We start from the raw sequence: 25789 nt of genomic DNA, 5'->3' as shown, positions 1-25789 counted from the left end.
CGAGACCGCCTTCTGGAATCTCATGAGATACACACTGTTGATGACCCCTATTGAGACAGGTGTAGAGTGCTTCTTTGCTTTTCAGCATAGGCTGGCTTCCTTTACAGGACGAAATTTTTAGTCAAACTTGTATTTTCGAATTTCCCCCGTTCGTGAGTTTTTCTGACATAAAGGCTTTGTCAGACTTGTGTTCCTTCCAAAAAAAACCATACTCATCGTATCGCTATGTGGTATGTGAATCCTACCGGGAAGTCGTCTATTATACTGGTCATCAGATTAAATTCTTTCTCGCGTCAAAGACTGCAAGCCACTTTCATAAGTTGACTTTCTACCACCCGTTTTTTCAAGCTATGGAAAGTTTTTTAAACCATTATTGAGTGGCCTGGGAACCTGAGTATGATAAAAGTATCCGTGATACTTCGAGTTCTTCATCTTCTTCTTAGTAAACCTCCCTTTAATTGGAAATCGGGGGTACCCCCAACGCTTTTGCCTGTTGAGTTGAAAACTGGCCTGCAAAAACGAACATAGCTGGTAGAACCGTTTTGGACCCGAGAATACAGGATCTTCTGACATACGGATCTACCCTTCATTCAGCATCTTTGAGTTAAAATTGTCGCAAGCCCAGGAGCTATTCCCAGGTCTATATGGTCGACCCAATGATAAGGTTGTTATGGTGATCAAAACAATCCATATCGTGATTTCCACAAAATACTTTTACTCGAACTTTCTCTTAGCCTAATGGTCCTTCTAAAACAGATTCAATGTTGAAAAACTAGGACTGTAAGGAACCTCAAAAGGGACACCAGTGCCCTGCCATCAGAATGACTCACGTCTCTTTATGATTATTTTACTCGGTATGTGCTGATTCACACGTATACATTGGTGTGCTGCCACGTGTGCAGTCCAGAATGGCGCATCCCGTGACTGGCAATTGACCAATCACCGATCTTGATTCTGTAAGGTCGCAGCTAGGTGCCATTGAACTGTTAAAAAATGCGGAACATGCTCCTGAAAGCACGTGGTCTGTCCACATCATTTGCGTGAAATTTCTCATATTTAACCAGTCGTGTACTTAAGCAAGCTGTGCATATCGCGTATCGATCACTTCTTACATTCGAGACTAATAGCTAAGTGTACCAGGATCGATCAGACAACCACATCAATCTGTTGGCCAGTGAGTAAATCACTCAACTGAAATCCGGACCAACTGATCAGTACGAGTGGGCGATATAACTCCAGCGTGGAATTGCTCTGTGCTCATTCAACAAGTTTTGTTTGCCGATACTACAGTTTTGGAATTATTAAACAACTTCAAACGTACAAAGAGATCTGTCCAAGAGATCACTTCTGAGTGACTATTAACGTGCTATTTATCCCAAAGATGGAAGCAAACGTTCCTATCTGCAATTTTCTCTCTTCGGATGTACAGTGTCCAGTTACTAACAGGAACGTAGCATGTTCGAATTGGTTTAGAGGCTCATGAAGATCCTATAACTGCGTGTTAGTAAACTTACATTCTCGAGATGGCCGGCTACCATCTTTTTTTGGTAGAACCGTTTTGGACCCGAGAATACAGGATCTTCTGACATACGGATCTACCCTTCATTCAGCATCTTTGAGTTAAAATTGTCGCAAGCCCAGGAGCTATTCCCACGTCTATATGGTCGACCCAATCATAAGGTTGTTATGGTGATCAAAACAATCCATATCGTGATTTCCACAAAATACTTTTACTCGAACTTTCTCTTAGCCTAATGGTCCTTCTAAAACAGATTCAATGTTGAAAAACTAGGACTGTAAGGAACCTCAAAAGGGACACCAGTGCCCTGCCATCAGAATGACTCACGTCTCTTTATGATTATTTTACTCGGTATGTGCTGATTCACACGTATACATTGGTGTGCTGCCACGTGTGCAGTCCAGAATGGCGCATCCCGTGACTGGCAATTGACCAATCACCGATCTTGATTCTGTAAGGTCGCAGCTAGGTGCCATTGAACTGTTAAAAAATGCGGAACATGCTCCTGAAAGCACGTGGTCTGTCCACATCATTTGCGTGAAATTTCTCAAATTTAACCAGTCGTGTACTTAAGCAAGCTGTGTATATCGCGTATCGATCACTTCTTACATTCGAGACTAATAGCTAAGTGTACCAGGATCGATCAGACAACCACATCAATCTGTTGGCCAGTGAGTAAATCACTCAACTGAAATCCGGACCAACTGATCAGTACGAGTGGGCGATATAACTCCAGCGTGGAATTGCTCTGTGCTCATTCAACAAGTTTTTTTTGCCGATACTACAGTTTTGGAATTATTAAACAACTTCAAACGTACAAAGAGATCTGTCCAAGAGATCACTTCTGAGTGACTATTAACGTGCTATTTATCCCAAAGATGGAAGCAAACGTTCCTATCTGCAATTTTCTCTCTTCGGATGTACAGTGTCCAGCTACAAACAGGAACGTAGCATGTTCGAATTGGTTTAGAGGCTCGTGAAGATCCTATAACTGCGTGTTAGTAAACTTACATTCTCGAGATGGCCGGCTACCATCTTTTTTCACGTTATCGTCCTGTTTGCGGTTAACCTTACTCTAGCTGCCGGGGTCCTGATGTTGTGATACCTCTTTTTTGGATGTTTGCTATTGTCTCTTAACGGGAAGCTATGTCCAAGTGAACACTTCGTTCTTGCCCCTTGATGACTTTCAAGTACGTTCGCCTGAATGACACGCCGTTTGAATGGAAACGTCTCGTGCTTTCCCTCCTCGTCCCAATTTTAAAAAACGGATCCCCTCGAATTTGTTGCAACTTTCCTGACTGTGGATGAGGATGGTTTTAGCCGGTACATTTTCTCCAGCTGCTGACTGCTGAGTCCTCTCCTGTGGTTTATACCTTACTTGGGACAGTGCTTCTCAAGCTCTCCAAATTACCACCCCTCAGCTCCATTTGTCTAACACCCTCTTCCCCGCATTCCTATTCGTACCTCTCAACAGAGGCTATGGGTGAGTACAGTTTATAAGTACCAGCTTGTATCAAGCCTAAGGTTATCCGGGAAAAGAGTGAAATTCGCGGAGTTTTAGGTTTAGAAAAAGCATGTTGAATACATTAAACTTATTCTCCGCTGAGTATGCTGAGTACGTTTAGGCGACACAATAGATAAACGCTGTCAATCCGCAGCTTCAGGGTAACATCCCCGTATTCATTTATGTATCCAGGTGCCTCAGTATGATCCTTCGAACATTTGTTTTGAGCCGATTCGAAACGTGCTCGACTTTTTTTAACCTACTGGCAAGGTCATTGTTGTAACGTGGATGGCCGTCTATTGGTCACGCCTTCACTGAGCCTGTCAGAATACGCGATAAGGAGAAGACAGGAAACTCGGGACACGGCTGTAATGTCAGGACAAAACATACAGAGCGTCTGCGTAAATATATAGGATGACTAAATGGCCAAATCTGGTTGTTCACTTGCTCGTTCTGCACAGCCAATGGCGGTGTTCCGTTTGTGAACACTTTCAGGCCCACTCCGCTGGTCGTACATTGCTAAGCCCTACTTGGTGAGCTCCGCCAACGCACCTGCTTTCCGAATATGTCGTACCGATAGTGACCTTGGAAATACGTCACTCTCCGCACATGTACTTTTTCCATGTCTGGGAGCGTTCTGACAGTTAGGTAGGCGTTTTTTCGGCTCCCTCAAGTGCTGAGGAGTTGGTCATCTCGGTCTGCATAAAACCCACCGGTTCATTGCATCAAACAAAGATGCCTGGTGTGATTCTTTGAATTTCCTGAGCATTAAAACTCCCATCGTCACGTCCAAAAAAGGAAACAACTGTTTTATTTGGTTACAAATACTTACCATAGAAGACATGATTGTATCACCCGTCGTCACCTATTCAGCTTCGACCTCCCACCATCCGACAACCTCGCGTCGCCCCCTAAGGGTTGATTGATTTTCTGAGCTAATTTTTAGTTCTATCTGTTTCGTACCACAATCGGTCCCTACTGTTGTTCGCCGCGGAATCCCTTTTCTCTCTAAAGTATTCTCGCGCGACTTGAACTAAAAGGTCTGATGAACCGCTTTAGCTCCTGACCCGAACTCAATTAAGCATTGATCTCTATTGCGCCACCTCAGAACTAAGTGCTCAGGCCCTTACTGTGAAAGATTTCAAGGGACATCCATGTTACAGTCAATTCCACCTTTATTGATACCAGAACCTTTACTGAGCTCCGCTGTCGCTACCGAATTAATCGAACGGATAAACAATTTGAGGGAGATGGTCTAAGACAGCTACTCTAAAGTCCTCATGTCTTCCGAAACACGTCGATTATCCTCATGGAAGCCAGAATTAATCAATTCCCTCAAGTGCTGAGGAGTTGGTCATCTCGGTCTCCATAAAACCCACAGGTTCATTGCATCAAACAAAGATGCCTGGTGTGATTCTTTGAATTTCCTGAGCATTAAAACTCCCATCGTCACGTCCAAAAAAGGAAACAACTGTTTTATTTGGTTACAAATACTTATCATAGAAGACATGATTGTATCACCCGTCGTCACCTATTCAGCTTCGACCTCCCACCATCCGACAACCTCGCGTCGCCCCCTAAGGGTTGATTGATTTTCTGAGCTAATTTTTAGTTCTACCTGTTTTGTACCGCAATCGGTCCCTACTGTTGTTCGCCGCGGAATCCCTCTTTCTAAAGTATTCTCGCGCGACTTGAACTAAAGGGTCTGATGAACCGCTTTAGCTCCTGACCCGAACTCAATTAAGCATTGATCTCTATTGCGCCACCTCAGAACTAAGTGCTCAGGCCCTTACTGTGAAAGATTTCAAGGGACATCCATGTTACAGTCAATTCCACCTTTATTGATACCAGAACCTTTACTGAGCTCCGCTGTCGCTACCGAATTAATCGAACGGATAAACAATTGGAGGGAGATGGTCTAAGACAGCTACTCTAAAGTCCTCTTGTCTTCCGAAACACGTCGATTATCCTCATGGAAGCCAGAATTAATCAATTGCCCGGCCAAAACGAACACACTGATTGGTTGTTGCATCCAACCACTGGTACGAACCCAGTCCCCTCTCGCTTAAAGACCTGTTCCTCTCCGTAGCTCTCGGATTGATTCGCTTATTGTGGGAACCGCTTTTCAACAGCTAGTGGCACTGCGTGCAGGGTTATGTGTGGATATTGGTCCGGTTCCAGCTGGGGTCTTTTATTACAGCGTACCGGAACAAACTTCTGGTTTGTCATGTTTGTAGGAGTAGATACTACTACCTGGTGTCAGAGTATTCACTTGCCTGACCATGTGCGTTTGCTTCTATCCCACCGCGTATGACCAGCCTGTCGCACGAGCCCTTTGATTGTGTTGTCCCCTTTTCGTCCGCACTTTTCCCCTGTAATTACAGTTCCTGGTGGCAATCGACTGTTAGCCCTTTGCATGCTGTCCTCGTTTTTTTCATTGGGGTACCAGTCTTTCTGAGCACTCATCAATCTTAAGAAGCCGTGATGAATTAGTCTAGACAAAATTACTGAATTACTTCCAAACAACCCGCTGGGACTCCCGTAACATATTCTACCTGGTGTACACCGCTCTGGCATGCTTCCAGTCCTACAGTAGTCCTAGTTCCACGTTTGTTCACCTTCAATACTTCAGGGGATCGCCCTGATTCCTCGAAACATAAACCGCGCAAAAGTCCGTCAGATTCCACGAAAGATGAATCTGAACTCCCAAAATCAACTTTGCGAGTGGCTTCCTCAGTCCCTGATCTGACAATTACACTGAGACAACTGTCGAAGGATGCACGCCGGCGTACAGATATCCGTGATTTGAACTGGAATCCGGTCGGTGATTCTCGTCCAAGTTTAGACACAACTAAGCAACCGATGAGAAGTCCATCGAGACGTCAATCAAAAACACCGAGGGGGTCAGCAGGTCTAGAAAATAATCGACTTGAAGATTATCTGGAACCGATACTGCGTGAACTCCATTCAAAACAGGGCAAGATTTCAAAACGAAGACAGGACACAAAGCGTATTCCATCTCGAAGCGCAAAACGCAGACCGCTTGAGAAAATCACTGATGAAGAGGCTGTCCTGGAACTGGCAAAACTTTCTCCAGATATTCTACCGGAAAAAGTTGGTAAGAATTTAATCGTGGGTTGTTTAGACCGTTTTCGTACCGTTTGCTCTGTTTAGTCTGCTTGATCTCATATTGTTAGTTCTCGGTTACTGTGTCCTCACGCGAAAACACATCATGGATCACCAAATCGTCCGCGTGATGATGAAGATTCCCCTTTTGGTAGGAGATTAATAAACGGAATCAAGAAAGAGTCTGCCCACAAATCGGATGAACTTTCAAAAACACTGTGGAAAAAATAAAATACTAATTAGTAGAAATAGATGTGTTCAACGAAAACGATCGTCGTTTCAGGCGCATTGTTAAAGCAGGGGTCGTTCCGCAATGTTGCTTGACTCATCATCCACCAACAAGTGAGTAGAATAAAGTTTGATTCTCATTTGCAAATTAAGGTGATATCAATGAGGTGTTCACTCGTATCTGTTGTGCTAAACAAAGGTTGTCTTCTAGATTTTGCTTGAAACGATATCCACTCATTTTCTTTCAAGTTAGGCTATTTATAGGATTGAGGCAAATTTTTTGGACAGCTGTCCAAGCGTATTCATGGCTCATTGGTTATAGCGCGAATTTACTCGGACAGCTGTCCAAGCGTATTCATAGCTCATTGGTTATAGCGCGAGTTTACTGACCGGAAGGTCCGTGGTTCGAACCCGAGCTCTACCTGTCAACTTCGCCTGTCTAAGCTTGAGCAATCAGGCAGTATCCTAGCCCTCATGTTACTTTCGGCTGGAATGGCAGTTATGCACCGAAAAAGTCCTACAGCTGAACGATTCATGAGTCCTGTAGGCGGTGACATAGAAAGGAAGGAACAACACTGCTTCTTTAAACATGAAATCATATCCAACGCTTTCAAAGAACCTCTCACAAGTTGTAACACCAATCAGGATTCCTTTGCTTAGCCGATCTAACGTGTGGTCTCCTTTCAGTCTGCCTACGAAAGCTGGAAGCACATTATAGCTAGTGAGGAGGACTGTAGTGTACAGCAACTTTTAAGGTGAAACTCCCAAAGTATGACAGGGTATGAAGGAGTGGTGAAAAGCCTTTCAACTCTGAGAAACGTAGATTCAACGTGCGGCGACCAAGATCGGTTTTGACTAGATGTAATTCGTAGTTATTTACTGCTAGGAAAGGACCGGCTTGTGTGACGGCGTAAATACATTCCGGTGTCCGAAGGCTAGCAAAACGGTGGGCGGGCCAATTCCGCGATCCAGTTGAGCCATCAGATTGAAAGAGAGTTAGGTAGATAGTGTCACTGGCCGGATATCCAATGACAGCGTTATCATCGCGAAGGATAAGGGCGACCGTCGTGGGTCCGAGCACCAGCCTCGGCTGTTCCCGGGTTGCTAACTGAGAGCTTCAAGCCATTAGTTCGCATTCTTATCTCCCGTCGGATTATATTCATGCAGGTCTATTTATTGTACCTGTACATCGTCTGCCTATTCAGATACGCTCGAACAGACTAGTTTCACATCCCAATATCCCTAACTCTGAGTTGAATAGTGGATTCTCTTCACCATATTTGCTCAGACTGAGGAACAGCGGCTCAGACCTTTGGAGTTCACAGTCAACCGAAATATTCGTCGCGGAGACAGTGCATTTTGGCATTGATTAGTTGAGGACACCACTGTCTTTGAAATGCACACCGGTACCTGACCTCCTCGGGTCAGTGTTTATCGGGAAGAACGACAAGAACTTCCGAACAACCAGGATCTCATCACTGTGTCCCAATACTAGTGTTTGGCGAATTTAAGGACGATGAATTTGTGTGTTTCATACATTTCGTTGACCGATACGGCTTTTGTACTCTTGACCTTCCTAGCCAACAGGGTGCCTTCGATTTTTTCTGAAAATAGGCTCTCTGCAAAACCTTGGTTGACATTCCGGTTTGCTTTTCTTCTCTCGGTTTGCCGGCTTGTTAATTGTGTCATACACCTACAACCACATTCCCCTGCGGATTGAGCAAGCGTTTCAGCTATCCTCTCCAGGACCTGTGCTGCGTTGCTTGCTTTATGCTGGAATGTCTATAAGCCTGATAGGATGTAACGCCGAGGACTGTGGGGTAACCACGCGCAGCCAGTCCACACAGTCCTCTAATTCCTAATGTCACTTAATCAGCCAGATGTCTGTCGGACTTTTGCCTGGAAGCCAGAAGGTAGATGGTTGAAAACTCGGGACGGGAGTTTCCAGCATTTAGCCAGCGGACAATGTAATAGCGTGAAGGTGAATTCATTCACTTAAGAGAACAGATTACTGATCATTTGATGGGTACCTCATGCGAGTTATTAAATTTTACTGGCCCGTATCGATGGAAGGAGCGATGCGGCATGATCAATCAAATTGACCGCACAGTGCGTCGCCACGACTCAACTTATTTTTAAGAACCGTGCGTGACGGTTCCAACCGCTAAACGATATCTGTGGTTGAAGATAGCATGAGCAATGCGACATGAGACAGACGAGGCGTTTGTTCCACACCGGGGGGTTCCGTCTCATGTGTACAAGGTCGAAACTATGGTTAGATATGAATCCTCTATAGTGGCTTAGCCTAAATTAGGTCATATTCTTTAGCAGATTCTCACCATCGGTCTTCAATGAGTGGCGCACAATCACTTATCCCACAGGGTCACAGTTCTTTCCAACCAATGGTCAATCGGTACCATTCATTGGTGAAGGAAAGGAGCCGCCGGCCCTCTTACCCACCAGACGATCCAGTCAAATGTCTCCATTGTCTGTAACTCTCTTCGACCCAGTCGTGGATGATTCGGTTTCTCTGTGCTCACCCAATCATCTGCGCTACCGCTTTGCCCGATCAACGAGTGATGTGATGTTGAGCAAGCAAGGCAGTCGGATTTTGGCGAGCCAGCCCAATTTGGCTGCTTCATTCGGTAAGCTGTGTGTTTGAGTGTCTACGACTGGGCTAAGAGACTCGCGAATTTCTAACCGGTTGTAAACTCACAAATTCTTACTCTTACCGGCACTTCCATCATTTTGTCACTGTAGTGACTGGCCAATCACCTAACAGTGTCTTCCCTGTATCCCTATTGGTTCGTTTCTCATTTGTGCACCCGTTGGCCAGTGGTGGTACTTTTTTCCTGTTCTCCTCTAGAACCAACTGTTTATTGCTTCCTGGTGTGCAGTTTCTTCGCTGTTAATGTTAGGAAAGTTTTAATCACTTTTTGGATCAATCACTCGTCTGTCGAATGGTTTTGTCTCATTTAATTGACTAACATTGCTGTGACCTCCCGTGGTTGTTTCCTGGACGTTTTTATTGCTGTGCACTTGGAAGTAGGTAATTTTCCTTAACTGAATGAACGGATTTTTCGTCTGCCTCCAATTCTCTTGGAATCGTAGTTCGCACTGATCAATAAAAAATTGGACGTTTCATAACGGAGAGTTCCCTTACTGTCGAAGCATGTCTTTCAGACCCACTATACCAGAGGCTTTCTGGCGTTCTCCTTCTATTTCACCATTTCCGGACCACCTTCGCCACACAGTTCCTTCTCGTTATTGTTTCTCTCTGATAATCTCCTCTATTCGACTGGATTCTCACAAAGCTGCAGTAGCCTCTGTTTCGGTTTTTCTACGTCAAGGCTTTTGAAATGACATTCCTTTGGTTAGACAGCGGTGTTTTCGTCATGGTGATGCAACGCCATCTCAACCTAATCGCTTTACCTTTGGCATTAAAACCACCTTTGTTCACCAGAGGATTCTGTGTTGTTGAAGTGTTTGACTTTTCACTGCTTTTCATGGTCAATTCTCGGTGAAGTGGACCCGTTTAAACTACACTGTTTCACCCTCATTTGATTTGACAACAACTCCAACTATAGGATGACCAGTCACACTACTGTAGACTGATTGGTACTCATTAGGAGCAAAATCACGGGAATGTGCTTCAACCTCACCTGAGTCTCTACACACGTGACCTTCTCTTCTGCTCTACATATGCTATTTACCTTGTGCGGTTTTATACTCAATGGCCAACGCCTGTGTAACATTCAGTCTGATCGTCACAGTACAGGTCAACCGTTGATATCTCACAGCCACGTCTTCTTCGTTCTTGGTCACGTGTAGACTCCATACTCTCTTGCGAATGAGTTGTCTGTTCCACACTCCGTGAGGTGTGCTATTTGCAGTCGATACCGGTCAACTGGCGAGCGCAGCGCGACTGCTCGCTCCTATAGTTGAGTTTGAAACAACATACTGTTGATATTGTCCAAATAGCCCTGGATTCGAACCTCAGCCTGAGCGATATTCGGAGGATGAAACACTCATTCAATCCGTTCGTCGCACAATGTGCCAACACACACAATGGAAGATTGTTTGCTTGCCAATCGAACGAGCACAACCGCTTGGCGGATTTTGATCATGTGGTCGGATAACGAGACAGAACTTCAAACGCAAGGCATTCTTCCATTTTTGCGCACGCTCGTGAGCCCAATGGGCGAAATTTCGCCAGCAATGCTTCGCAGTTCCGTGTGAAATTGTTTGCTTACTGAATCCAAAAAAATTGATCACCTTCAGCTTCCATCCATTTCCATATGAATGAGCAACGGAAATACGCTGAGATGTAGACGATCGACCGCATGTTGTAAGAACCGATCGGGCGAACAAGTTTATACACACTTTGTAGTGCTCCTCCTACACTCCGCTGCCTCCAAATATCCGCAACGGTTTACGTGTCAGTCACGACTTTGCCACGGAAGAGAAACCAATTTTCCTCTTCAGATAGGGTGGGTGCCCCCTTCCCCTGCAGTAGTCTTTTTTTAGGGGTACTGTATTCCCCGCTTCATCAGGTTGGTCACCATAAACCGTTTATCGGAATACGATGGTTCCAGCTGCTCTAGACTGGCTTACTGAGAATACGTAGAGTGGGAGGACGACAACCCAGCTTTGGAGTCGATGGTCCAATCAGTTCACTGGCTTTAAATTGCTCTTGTTGTCCGATAAAGAGGGGCACAACATAGATGCTTTATTGCATGTTCCCCATTGGTTGCGTGATGGCCGTATCTGTTAGGGTCCTCAACCGATGGTCTCCTATTCCCTACTCAGGAGATGACAGTTGCCACTTTATAGATTGGCTGTCCCTGGGTCCTCTTTATCCGGAACATGATTGGATGTAGAGGGTTCCACGAGGTAAGCCGTCATCTTGCGTACCAAGTGTAAGGCCCAATCCGCGTAACCGGTGGATCAGATACTTGGTTCTTTGATTTCCACTCTTGGTGGAGGGCTGGCGTGGACGTTCAATCTAGTTTCATATGGTTGTTCAACAAGTGAACTTGGTGCAAGCCAGCTGGACAGTCCCTTTCAAAACAACGTTTTTTAGATGAACTGAGGTCCCACTCCTTTTGCGGATCCCTTTCACTAATACTCGCCCTCTCCGGATCAGTTAGTCGGCTGTTTCCCGTTGTAACTATTTTGTACATCGACCAGACCAAAGCTCACTATCAGTCTTTGGACTGTTCATTCGGTCCCTGTTTTCCGTAGCTCCCCAAAATCTGGTTAGAAATCTTACACCAATCAGTGAGGTAGAGCGCGAACGCATAAATCGTTTATTTGACAAAAAGTGAAGCGGTGGGTACATTTAACCACGTTTCGCCCTCCTACCAATGTATGGTGTTCCAGCCTAGGGTTCACACGTCTCGAAATCACAACGTTGCTTTTTTATCCCAATCGTTTCGAAACAGATCACGGTCTGTGGTGTTCGACACCACATTTTTGAACAATTACGCCCGTTCAAACTCCAACAAGGATAGTTGTGTGATGGTCGCTAACAATATAATTTGGACGGGTGCCCCTTTGTGTTTGTCTCCGAAGATAATCTTCGCACTAGGCTAATCTGGTTCCCCTGAGGCGTAATGTTTCACTCCATCTTTCTGTCTCCACGTCTTGAGGTCCACACCACCCTCTGTCACGGCGGTTTAGAACAAGCAATCATTTCTTTTTTTTTCATTTGCCTTCTTTGGTGGTTTGCGAATTCGTTTCCTATCAGTGCACTGAAAGAAGCTCTTTCCTTTTATTCAACTCTCCCCGTTTTTAACTGCGCCTAATCTACAGTCCATGGGTCCAAAAGTAATTAGGAAAACGTTGATGCCACCATTTAAACCGACTCTCACAGCTTCTGGACCAATTCGCCCCCCAAAAAATTCATTGTTTACCTGATTGGTTTCGAAACCGTTTTGTCGAAAAACTTATCAGGTAGACATTTGGTTAAAGAAGATATAGAAAAGGTGGACTTGGCTACGGTTAAAAAATTTCTCTGTGTTTTGTGTGCCTTTCAAGTGAGTATCACCGATTGACCTACTAATCAATAATGTCCTGTGGCATAGTCGTTGAGTCATACATTACTCTCGTTTGAATAGTCGTCCCTATGTTTTGGAGTAATCATTCTGGTGAGTCTATTAGTGCATAGGTGGCGATAGCCATAATACAAATCAGAAGGTGTATGTGCACTAATGGAAGTTTTTAGCATGGTTGCGATACTTATAAAATGGGAGTGAAATGGGAGCGAGTCAAAAGGGAACTTATCGTATGTGAGAGTCTCTTGGTGAAAGTCCGGACAGTGGGAGCGTGTTTCCTCCGCAGTTTGGCCGCTACACGTATTCCGTAGTTGTCTGTGGACTGGGAGTGTTGGGCTGACCCCTTGCTCCATGCGCGCGCGCGATTCTGTGTCCTGACTGGGTTCGGTTTCCCTTTATGTAGGTCCCAGTGCGTATATGTGGGCGCGTCGGCACATGAGTGGTTGTTACGCTGACTAGGCGGTGCAGACAATCGATGTCCGATGAGTCAGCTTAATGCGACGTGTTTGTGCGTATGAGAAGAAAAAAAAACAGGCCTCGCGATCCAGTGAGTGACTGAGTTGAACAGTCAAGTATATCGCTACAAGTCCACGCCAAAGGGTGGAAGCTCCGGATTCGAGCTTCACTCTTATTACAGCTCATCAACAATACACATTCTTGGCCACGGCTTGGTTTGACCTCCGGATATGAATTCCATCTACAACTAATTGTTGTTGGAGGGGGGCGAGATGGCCCAAGTGGTTAGAGTGCGAATTTACTGACCGAAAGGTTCGTGGTTCGAACCCGACCTCCATCTCTCAACCTCCCTTGTCTAGGCTCGGGCAACCTGGCAGTATCCCAGCCCTCATGCAACTTTCCGGTGGCATGGCAGTTAGGCACCAAAAGGGTGCTACAGCTGAACGAAGCGCATTGTTGTTGGTCCTTGGAATGGAAATTCCGAATGTACGTAGCATGAACGAAAAGACACATGGATTTGAACGATTGACGTTTAATTAGGCTTCTCTTTTCACGATCCGTCAAATTCCCTTCTTCCTTCTTGTATTTTGTACCAAAGCCCCTTCGAGTATCTGGACGTCCCATCCACCATTGAGTCGCATAAGGGGGTCACTAAGGGGGCTGGTAGATGTTACTTGTCATTCATTTAAGCGACCGAGCTATGGAGTTTAGATGCATAGGCGCGACGAGGGATGAACACTCCCATTGGCGTAGTCGATACAGCCCGCCAACCGCGGGATCGATAATCGGGAGATCAGTGGCTTGAATTCGCCTACAGACCTGTCTTTTCCTCCATATTGCATGTGCTTGAACCTCTCAATTTAAGGTTCGATTTCAATGAGAGTCTTTGATTATGAACTGTGATTGTTGTGTTAGTCACTAAGACATTCTATTTGTATTGAACTCCCAGGTTCCGGGCAAACTGGGAGAAGATTTTTCGAAATGTTCTGGAGTTTGTAATAGACCGGTCTATTCGGCTGGCGCCCTAACAAAGGTTTCACTATGTACTTCGGGTTGTCAAGTTGTGAGTTGTTTTACGGTTCTTAATATTTTCAGGTCAATGCACTGCATGCATACTCATTGGGGACGCTACGTTTTCCACTTTACCTGACATAGCGATCACTCATCTATTTAATGGCCATAGAATACCCTTAGTCTATGGCATTGAGGAACACTATCCATCTGAACTATGTTATGGTCTTGCCTTCGCAACAGACAACACCTTGCTTACGACTTCTGATTAACCCAGAGAATCAGGTTCCTTTGGGTTTTCATTCGCCCAATCGAGATAGGTTGATGCATGAACGTACTGTCCGGTAGGTCCGTGGTTCTGCATCTCAACTGTTCATGTCTAGGTTCGGCATCCTGGCAGTCTCTCAGCCCTCGTGCTCCCTTCTGGTGGCGTAAGGAGTGTTACAGCTGAACGACTATTGTTTCGATTACTATCATTCAGAAAGTCACCAATCTCAATTGTCCCCCGGAGACTCATGAGGTGCGTGCTTCTCCCGGAGACTCATGAAGTGCGTGCTTCTAATAACCGTCAACAAGGATGAAACGGCTGTGCAGCACTTCTCAACCTTTCAGCAAATATTGGAGGATAAAATCCTAGCCGGCTAATATTTGCTCACTCGTCTCTGTCTGTGTTATGGGTCATTAAGGGTAGACGTGGTTGATTCTCTCTGATAACGGAGTTGGAGTCGTTTGTTGGCACTCACTGCACCTTTTCCATTGCTCTTTAGCGTTCCTTCGACCCATGCTCAATGTGGATGCCCCAAGAGACGAATATCTGATTTATAACGAAGCTATCGCATCGGTCTACTCCTATCCCTGGTTTCATTTCATCTACGCTTTGGCAACGCTCTACCTGATGACCCAGTTGACTAACTGGTTCAAGTAAGCTGTTCCATTTAATCGTTTTAGCTGTTTGATCTTGAGGTTGTAAAAATACTATAGCTACTACCGAGGGGTCGGTGGCACAGGCTGCGGTCATCGATGCGGTGGTATAATGATATGGGTAGATACACAAACACACACCCCCGGCTTTGTCCTTTTAGTTCAGCAAACAATGAAAATGGCTTCAACCAGCATTAACTCTTAGGTAAGCATCAGTAGTATGTTCAAACTGTTGTCTGTCCCGAAATCATGGTGACTTGCTGGGTGAATGAACGGTGGTGCTTCGGAAGTGATTCGGTTTTTCCTCTCGTCCCATTTACTACCGCTTACTATGGTCAAGTAAGAATCAAGATGATCCTCTCAAAGCACTTTAACGCAACTGTTTTTAAAAAAAAACTGGTGAGGAGAGTACCAAGATACTATTAGCCATCAACTTGAATATGCGTGTGCGCGATCGAACCCGGGATATCTTTTTCAAAACACTCAGTCTATCATCCGTCTCGTGAACGCTTCAGCGTTCGTCATTCCGAAACCACTTCTCAAGCCTTCTCCAGCGATTCGTTGTCATATGCGCTTCCCAAACCCTGAAGTGTAAGTGACTTTACAAGAATTGGTCATCACCTCTGCACTGGCGTTTTTATTCGATTGAAACCAACCCTGAGAGACAAGTCGTCTCTGCTCCTCACAAACCACGACCTCTCTGATCGCGCTGTCGCACAGGGGAGTAACTATTTAGTCTCTTGTGTGTATACTGGTTTTCTATAGGGGATTGGGGACTCTTCAGACGTCTGCTCTCAAAACCATCAAAGTTAATTTCATTGGTTAACAACTGGTGCCACCATGTTGATGTATCATATGTACCCCTTCGTTTCTGCGCTCCTTCCGTGAGTAAAGATCAATCAAAACCATCCGTGACCGCCAGGAACCAATCCATACGTCCAGTACATGCACGCACATCATTCTGTGTATCATTGTCAACTTCCAGTTGAGTACACCGAGTTTCCAACTTTTTATGCACAACTTTTCATCCAACTTTTCCAACTTTTCATCCAACAAAACCCATTGCATACCTCCACTCTCACTCTCTCGATTACTATTTCAGCCCTCACATTTCCGGTGTGGAAACGCTATCAAGCTCGTGGGCCAATATGTGGATGAAGCTGGCTTCCAGCTGGATCGCGCTGGTTTTGTATGCCTGGACAATCGCCTGCCCGCGACTTTGCATCGGTCGAAAACTGGGTGAAACACCACTAACGCCTAGGACTCCTCAAATGAGCACAACCGCCGTCTTGCCGGTGTGATTATCTATGCCGAACGTTGTGATATTCCTAGCTTCGTGTCATAAGTTGATCATATTGGGGGATAAACCTGCATTTGAATTTCCTTTTTAAGTCATCACGCTCAGATTTTTCGACGAGAGATTGTTTGAATCCAAACAGAGTTTCGTGTTGACACCCTGTCCCGATGAACCATTACGTAGACCTCAGTCGTATTTGACTTATGCTTTCATCAAACCAATCCCATCGTGCTAACTTGCCTGTGTTTGTTTTATTGTTGCCTGAATGTTGCTCAATTCCTAATGAGGCTGATCTGTTGACTAAACTCCGCCTTTTTTTATCCTCACTCAGTTACTGGGCTGAACCAAAGTGTCATTTTTTGAATTTCTTTTCGCTTAGTATGGGATGGAAAAGTAAAATTGTGAACTTTCGTCTTGGGTTCAAGTAGCCAATTGGAGATCATCCTAAACTGGCACTTGGTTTGGGCCCTTGCAGAGGGGCCTGGTGGTTGGTCCCATCTTCAAACCTGCCATATTTGTTGTCTCATCAATAAATGACGTACCTCAGAGCTGTGCTATGAATCAACTGATGCCACTGAAGTTGATGCTGAATTGAATCAGGATCTGCGTCAAAGACCATAGAGCCAGACTGTCGCTTCGAAACAGAAGTACGAAACAGCCCGCTACCTTTTCCAGAAGAAATTTGTAAACAAGTGCACATTATGCAACCGACAATGCAAGATAATCCAGCCTATGCTGAGGAGTCTCCAAACACTATACGTCGGTTTACTCCTACATGTAAATCATCAATACATTTCGATTAGCAGTTGAGCACTACTGCTCGGCAACAACTGACTGGGCTGTAGTGTGATTACCAGGCAGTGATTTCCCAATAAACTTGTAGGTTTTTTCCACATTTCTGAAGTTTCTATTTCTAGTTCTCACCCGCAAAAAAGCTAAAATCGAACCCGCGATCTCCAGCTTACCAGTAGGTAGGTGCCTAGCAAAACTGGACGCGCCGATGCCTATCAGAAATTTCTCGAAGAACTAATCGCGAATACTTTTATCCGATTTTCAACGCGTGCACAACACTATATTTACTATTCGTCCCGTGATCGATGAGTGGCGCGATACTACTGCGTAATTACTAAGTAACGAAACTCAACTGTACACACAATTATCACACCGAACTACAAAATGGACATCCAACGTAAACTTTGCATAGCGACCAACGACAGTTGGGTGACTGTGTATATGGCTCAACAACATTCAGTGACAGACAGTGTTGTTTGGTCCGTGAACAGAGGTCAATAACAAACGATCTTCATGAGTGAATATCCGGTTTCTGGTGGAATCCGCTGTAGTTCGTAGGTAGTTTCATAAACCAGACTAATAGCGTAGTTCGCGAACAAACATTCAAGCATCGATAACAGCGTACTCGCTCTGGGATTCGATTTCGGGGGGCTTATTTCCCAGGGATACAAGTTCTGTCTCCTGATCCTCTTACATCTCAGTCGAATACTGTGCCATCTTCCTCAGTACTTCTTAGATCATTGTGACCGCTTGGCAACAATCGGGTGCCTCCCCTCTTGACGATGCGATATGTCTAAGTTGGCTATTATGATACCTTGGCTACCAGATGATCGACTGCCTTATCGTGTCTTGTATTCTAAAGTCCGCTGTGACCAGAAGGCATGGCCCAAAAAAGAAGCACGAAAATTTCAATAGCGGGTCTTGACCATGTTGGTTCGTGCCGCCTGCTACGTTGGGGTACCAGTGATGTTACCCATCAATGGATGGTTTCAGCACCACTTTCAGTGATGACCCCAGTTTCTTCACCCCCATCAATCTTGCTTTACCTCTCCCATAAACTTACCTTATCGGCAAGCCTAAGCAATTAATAATAGTCCATGGTTCACAACTGGAAGATTGAAACAAACTGTTCACTCGTGACACGATGCTACTCATAATGTTGACAAAAACTGTTTCGTATTTCGGGCTCATCACGTGAGTGTGGTTGCCGATTTCCCGACCTAAACACCAAGCTGTACATAAATAGAGTTTTACACTCGTTTTCAAATCAATTTCGTGTTGCTATTATCCCCATGAGTGGTATTGGATATCTGAAACATTGGATACTCGGCCTACTTCGTCAGAACGGTCAAATATAGCTTGAAGGTGTTGACATTCCAGATTTGTTTCATCAGCATGAGCCGAAGTAGTCAAGTGGCCTGTCAAAAAGCCATGTTTCGCACTCGGCGATTTCCAGTTCGGTATGGCTTTTAGTCTTGCTGACCCATTGCAGGAACTAATTTGGAATATGTTCTGAGGCCCATTCAGAAAGACATCGAGCAGTTCTGTTGATGTCGTTGTCACCGCGGCTCCGAGTGACCTCGTAAATGACGTACGAGCAGAGTAATAACTCAAACTCGGAAACCTATCTTCAGCCGTCATCCACCGCTTGGGTTGGACGCCTTTGAGCTATTGTATAAGTATGGTTCAAAACAGACTGAATTTTCCACTTGATGCCGTTTGAAGTATGATCGTCCTAAAATTATAGACGCCATTTATCTCCTTCCTAGGTGTGTTCGTCAAGTTGGGTCGAGAGGGGATTGAATTTGCTGTGTAGGGCAATAAACTTTTCTGGGTAGGTGTTAGCTAAAGCAGTCCTGTGAATTCAAGCTTCCCGATCACCCTGGAACTAAGCCACTGCTATCCACTCACAGCAATGTGCCGTTTGATGCACTATACTTGCCGCTTTGTCCAGTTTAAAACATGTATGGGATAGAAGTGGGCCAATTATACTTAGCCATGGTTTGGACTAGGGAAATATGCCTGTTGTTCAAGGTCAGCTGAATGAATGGCATTGCTGTGCATTATGGAGCGATCTCCATCCGTACTAGCGTTTGAATACTGCTGCGTTTTCTGTGGTTGGCTCATCTATTACAATTATGCTATAAGTTCTCTCTAACACCAAAGACACCAAAAGACAATAAGAACTGGCAAACCTTACAGCCGTCAGTCGACCTCCGACCAATATCTTTTACTGACCTGGATGCTCGCTGTATGTGCTGTTGGCGGACCCATTCAGGTGACGTCTGCCTCCACCATGCGAGCAGCCGTCAGTCGACCTCCGACTAACATGTTTTATTGACCTGGATGCTCGCTATATGTGCTGTTGGCGGACCTATTCAGGTGACGTCTGCCTCCACCATGCGATACAGGCTCGTTAGCCAATCGATGTTGATACAATCATCCCAAGTGACGTGAAATAACTTACAGGATGAAAAAACTGTGTGGCTATGATTTCCACTTATCTGTTCCCTGGACATGATCTGCAACCTAGGGTTTGGTATGCTTATCAAACTCTTTCGTGGTATGAGCAATATTTAGGTAGAATGGGTGAAGATAGAGCTCTAAGCTGCGCTGCGATGGGACCAAGTCAAGAAGACCCATTAGACGTCCTAGGGTTAGAGGGCGATTCAAAATCCAGCAACGCTGTCTTTTACGATGCCCTGTCGGACCTTCTAGCCCCGCAACCAATACGGACATGTTACCTTTAGCTGTAGGTTATAACGCAAGAGTTGGTCGGCTTTTTGTCAAGTAAAAGTGTCCGACGAGCGCAACGCATGAGTGATTCATTGCGTCACCTGTGTCTCCTACAGTCTGAATTCGTCCACTAATATGTTTTAAACGAGGAGGGTTTTGTTGTCTGGGGAAAAATCTAAATCAGACCACGTCATTATTAGCTACAAACGGCTGCGCAACATGAACTACGTACATTGGTCAGTACGGAGTAATCTATCGTGCATTATCTGCGGTCGATCACCGTCTTCAAACACCTATGGCAGTGGTGAATCGACTCCACATTATCCCGATTTTCGCTTGGACGTAAAACTCGCGAAGATACTCTGTGAAATTTAAGGTGTCCTTCACTTAGCAGCACGCATGACTGCGTCTTTACGATGTCAAACCGAATAGTTGCAGGTTCCTTGTCATTGGAAACATGAACATGAGTCGTATGAGTACTGACTTTCACTGAACGCACTCAGACGTACTTTAATGTTGAAAATCAGTTATTTCCAAATACAGTTCTCTGAAGCAAGTAGGATACGCACAGCATTGCTTTGTTGCTAACCACTAGTGCTCTCCACTGATTTAGTCTTCTGTCGATAAAGAGTTCATCGATATTAGCGAATATGCACTCATCTGCAAACTAATTTGGTTCCTTCGAGAGACTCACCTGGAACCCAGCTGAATCTCTCGTTTATGATGTTCTCAGGCAACTGAATGTGCTGCACCAGGCCGCCTCATGTTTCAGTCGCTACGATATTTGAAATATCGCGATACATCTACATATTTGTAATGTACTACTCATAAGGTTGCTGAAAATCCATAGACAGCCCACGACCGGTTTCGCCCTTCTTGGGGCTCATCAGGTAGGCGCAGTCCCCGGGTTTCCATCAACCTTATGTTCTACTTGAAACCATGATTAGTTCCTACTTAGGCAGGACATAGCGCCGCTCACACAGCGATCACGGGAACAGCACGTGACACTGTGTAGTGCTTCTCAGCTTTTCAGTATAGAAAGGCTCTACTTACGCAATGAATTCTCCATCGATAAAAAGTTTCTCCATGCACAGTCCAAAGGTGGATGAATAATCTGATATCTACCCAACTGGCCGGTGGCTTCACAGCTAATCTAGATATTCCGATATATCTCTTCGATCAGATCTTGTTATCTGGGTTTTGAGGGCCAACTTACAAGTTTCAAGTTGTTCTCAGATGCAAGTTACCGTGAATTGGAGCATAGTTTCGTGCCCTGATAAATGAGGAGTGCACTTTTGTAATGCACTACTCATAAGGTTGCTGAAAACTCCTAGACAGCCCACGACCGGTTTCGTCCTTTTTGGGGCTCATCAGGTAGGCGCAGTCCCCGAGTTTCCGTCAACCTTATGTTCCACTTGAAACCAAATTAGTTTGCTAATGAGGTGTGCACTTGTCTAAACTGCTAGATATGTTCCTAAGGACAGAGGCAGCAGAACACACGGGTTTCGTAAGCTGTGCATTCCAGCCTCCCAATTAAGCGCCAGCTATCTATAGTGAAGTAAATGTAGGATAGGATAATGATATGACGCGATCAAACTCCAGCAAATCCAACCGAAATTGATGCCCCGTGAGAATTTCAGAGACGTTTTTCAAAAAATACTACTATTATACTACTAAGTTTATTTTCTGGACAGTATGGTCACAAACATAAGAATACCAGCGGCAGACGTGAAAGGATATACTGAAGAGCATAAAAGAGGAAAACACTGCAGGCGAAGTTGTGCCATCAAGTTTTTCCTGTCAGGTGGCATGCGTGTAAATACTAGCAACTGAAGGAAGGATAAACAATTCCCTTCAGATCACAATAGGAAAAGACCATGCGTTCGTGAACCAAAAATTAGCATCACAATCGATGGTGTATAGAGCTGGGATGAAAGCGAGGAAGCGTTCTTCATTGCCTTTACTTCTGCCTCCTCTCATTCCACACAAGCATTTGGCGTCCGTCCGGGGGTATGTTTACGTCGACCACCGTTGTCCGGCATTCCCGAAGAGCGAATAGGTCACGCTTGATGAAAGGCATCGAAATGAGTGCCATCATCTCCTCCAAGAAGGTGAGATCCAAAGGATGAAGATGACTAGTACTACAAACAAACATCGGTTGAAAATGTACAAGTACCCTCAGATTAGTGTCTTCCATGCCTTTGCATCGTCAGTTGTATTCAACATCACACTTGTATCTCTGTTCGCCTTTCCCAAGCTTGGTGAGAGCTCCACCTGGAAGACCTCGCTCAGCTGTCACCGCCCACATTCACTTCAATACAGCTCAAGCGTGCTAATTGAAAGCCCAATTTAACTAAAAATCAAAAGTACGCTTTTGCCCGAATGATAAACCACCCTTCAATTAATGATTGATCGTCACTGACGTTCACTGATTCATGTTTTTTACGATGAATCTGTCCCACTCACTCCGACGACTCACTGTTTTGCAAGGACAACTGGGGCATTCCTTCGAAAGGGCGTCACCATCAGGAAAGGGTTCTTGACCTTCGTTGGAGTCGGAGTGCCTTCTATATTACTAGGTATGATCCATTGTAGAGGATTATCATTAATTTGTTTGTCAGTCTTTTACCAAACCTGTTTTCGTAGTTAAAGGTAACGCAACGCATGCCAACCAACTCAGTCTTTCGGCTGTTTATTTATTGCAAACTACTTGAGTTATTCAGTAGTTCCAATAGCATCGTTAATGCTATTTGTGGTTTTCCACTTCGTTTGTCCTCACAATCTCTAACCTTAAACTAACGTCCTTACCTGAAATCCACAAAACTTTGTACCGTTAAACCAAAATTCGTTCATACCTACTCCAAAAATCCCTCTCGGAATGGTTACCGAGTGTGAATCAGCCCTCGCCTTGAATTAAAAGAGTTTGAAGGTCACATCGCTACTATCTTACAGGGTAATCCCTATACATCCCCTCCAGAACTAACTTGAAAGATTGACTGCACCAATGCCAGCATCAAATGTGTGCTTTCTTGGCGTAACATAAGTCAATTCGCTACATTGTGCCCTCAACAAAACAATGCGTTAAACGAGTAGCTGACAACGAACCAGAATCGGCAAAGCACTTCAGATTGCAGTGGTGGTCTGTTGTTCATTTCGATCTATTGATGGTGAGAATCTCGTCAAAGGCAGACTGTGACATGGAAACAATAGAAGAGTGTTGTGGGATCTTACGCTTTACTGGAGGTAGCCTACAGGACTGATGTTCTTTGTACATGGCTAGAAAATCTGTGGGATGTGGCAACCATGCTTGTGTTGGTAGGTCCCACTAGTGCTTACTGACGTTCACAAATTCCGCTGATGGTGATCTAATCGGGTGTGATGCGTTCGTGCTATTCAAGAGTGAGGTCACCTAGGTCTTGAACATTCTCCTAAAAACATTAGGCTTTTTTGTACCAATGTCATCTCTTGGAGGCATCATTGTTTGGTAATTCAGCTCCTGTTTTTTACTTCTCCACTGGCGTAAAAGACGTAGTTCACTGAAGCCAGCGATTGATGATAACCAACCATAAAAGCGAGGATCGAGGGTCCACAGGAGAAAGTGAACTCTATCTGGATGTCACCTTTTGAAATACAAGGGCTAGTATAATAATTATCATGCAATAATGATAGTACTTGACAGGGAGTTTGTTCGGCTAGTTTATCCATCTCGCTAAACTGACAGACACACCACTGGCTTGCGTTCCAAATTTTTGTTTCGTTTGAAATCTCTATGGACTCTTGAAACGTGTTTCTTGATTTAGTATTTATGGTTCTCGAGGTTCATTCTCTGTCTGAAAAGGCTTTAGTAGCCTCTCCTTAGGTATGGACTATGGTGAGCCTACTATGGGCCTTACTGAAAACTGGCCCTCTCCAGGGGTTCTGGATGGGAATTACCTTATCCCCACACAAAGTTGCAATCTCTAGAATATTAATAATATCGATTACCACCTGTTGGCGCGTCTTCTTCCCCGACGACCCCAAACGACTACACCGGAGTGTTATCATACGCATCTGGACGAGTACTGAGCTGTGCCATTCCAGAAGAAGTCATGTTGTATGCTTTAGCTGGACTGTTCGTTTGAGCTTGAACACAGCCCAATCCAGAATAAGAGTGATTTGGAAGCGAAAAATAGACTGAGAAGCACGAACAGTGACTTTCGCGTCGTTCCTACGACACAGCTTTCGCCACCCACTAAATCACGTGGTCGTGTGACGCAATAAATCGGCTCTGAGCACGGAAGGCAGCTGCCAGTATAACAGGAGGTGCAGTAAAGAAAGCGTTTCCCTAGATCCACGGGTGACCAAAGTTGTGAGTGCTGTCATAATGGCTGGTGGTATAACCGGGACCTACTGGATCAGCTGTTTATATAAACCTGAGCCTTAAAAATGCTTCCCGAGAGTCAGTTTGATAAGAACCGTAATCAGAATGAATGATTTCCTACACATTGAAATTTCGGTCGTAGCTAAGCTGTTACTCCTGTTGTTGCACGAGATGTTACATACAACAGGTTAATGACAGGGCGAACTCGCCATAATTCAACAGGCCATGTCACGTGATGATAGGGACTGCTCAGTTGAATGTAACTGTCAGATTGAACTGCTGCACACACGTGATAATTTCAAAGATAGGCGAACAGAAGACCAGATCAGAAATAGGATTAGATTGCTCTGCACTAATCAGAACTCAAACGGATACGTACAAAGAGCAATAAAATAGCAGAGTTATTAAAGTATGTGACTAAATTCAGTCCGCTGATTTACCAAGCTAATTTGACTATGGTATATAAAATAGTGAAAAAGAAAGTGTATCACAATAGCTTTTGAAATGTAAAGAATTTGCTTCGTTGTGTGTGTTAGCAGTGGAGCCAGTGTGCACAATTTGTGCGGTAGTTCCCAAACATTGAAGTTGTGGTTGTTCCTGGACGTACTCAGATTTTGGTTCTCAAGCCACGCTGTCATCCTAACTGTCCTATTATTCGATCTTAGAACCTCTACTTATTAGCTTAGGCCCTCTAAAGCTAATGCACTTTTGAAGCGGCTTCCCCTCTGCTAGCCCTGTCCAGCAAACATTCTTCTGCGCCACCCCTAAGCACTGAATCCACTTCGGATGAATGCAATTATACCTTCTTCCTGAGGTGCTAATCCATGACTCAGGACATCCAAGTCTTGTTCTTTTATATTCGCTTTATATCAACCTTCACTGCCCCTGTCAATTTGCTTGACTTTCGGCGAATCATGTTTCGTTCCATAATACCGATTACTCTTTCAGTTCTGTTTAACGTCAGGTGCTATATTTTGCCAAGCTCTAACAGTAACCAAAACAAAGCCATGGTTTCTTACGCCTGGAGCCACAATGCATTGTCTGATTATGCAAGCACACAAAAATACCTCCGTTGACGTTTGGCTACAGTGGTAGTTTGCCAAGCTTTAACAGTAACCAAAACAAATCCATGGTTTCTCACGCTTGGAGCCACAATGTATTCTCTGATTATGCAAGCACACAAAAATAGCTCCGTTGACGTTTGGCTAGAGTGCGCACGCCTTGAACACCTCCATCCTATCTCCAACTGGCCAGTCGTAACTGCACTTTTATTTGCCGACTCCGAGACTTGCCTCTTCCAGCGGCTGATTGCTGTTTACTTGTTCGAACCGACTAAACTGTTTCATTGGCCTGACTTTCCCCCACCCGATGAAATATCTGCCAGGTGGAGTTTTTGTTAACGCACAAGCATCAGTTATGACTTCACGGTGGCTTACCTTTCCGCAAATCTGGTAGCATGTGCGAGGGGTGAAAACCTCGTGTGGCAGTCGGGTACACGCTGCAGAGAGGGGCACCCTGTTGCGTTGCACCACGGTGTATTCGTATGCGCGCCATCCATCTAGTAGTGCCCATCGTCGGAGGTTCTGAGGCTGGTTTTTAATTCAGGAAATCCATAAAGCGGCACCGCTGTTTTCTGTTTGTGGGTGCTGGTTTGGGCTTGTTTGGGCTGTGTCGTATATCTAGTAATGCTGTGAAATTCAGGCGAAGGAAAACTATCCTTTCGTCTGTCGAAATGCGTGGAATAGTCCAAATATGATGCTCTTGGCCTACATCGACGTGCAAG

At 44.9% G+C, this 25789-nt stretch overlaps 2 protein-coding genes across 2 annotated transcripts; one reads left to right on the top strand and one right to left on the bottom strand.

The window, feature by feature from the left end:
* Nucleotides 1-5655: 5655 nt before the first annotated feature.
* T265_14416 (hypothetical protein) lies at nt 5656-16122 on the top strand (the record flags this gene model as incomplete). The annotated part of the gene is made up of 6 exons (XM_009173517.1): nt 5656-6155; nt 6753-6920; nt 8692-9029; nt 13153-13379; nt 14668-14821; nt 15924-16122. Coding segments are annotated over 6 exons (1584 nt in total), but the record flags the coding sequence as incomplete, so codon positions are not given.
* A 5484-nt stretch (nt 16123-21606) lies between these two features.
* Nucleotides 21607-25564, bottom strand: T265_07862 (hypothetical protein; the record flags this gene model as incomplete). Its single annotated transcript, XM_009173502.1, has 2 exons — nt 21607-21787; nt 25443-25564. 2 exons carry the CDS (start codon nt 25562-25564, stop codon nt 21607-21609), a joined length of 303 nt encoding a protein of 100 aa, XP_009171766.1.
* Between the last annotated feature and the right edge of the window lie 225 nt (nt 25565-25789).

The sequence above is a fragment of the Opisthorchis viverrini genome, assembly GCF_000715545.1.
Source record: "Opisthorchis viverrini unplaced genomic scaffold opera_v5_190, whole genome shotgun sequence".
NCBI lineage: Eukaryota > Metazoa > Platyhelminthes > Trematoda > Opisthorchiida > Opisthorchiidae > Opisthorchis > Opisthorchis viverrini.
The sequence above is the reverse complement of the archived record's forward strand: the minus strand, read 5'-3'. Positions and strand labels throughout refer to the sequence as shown.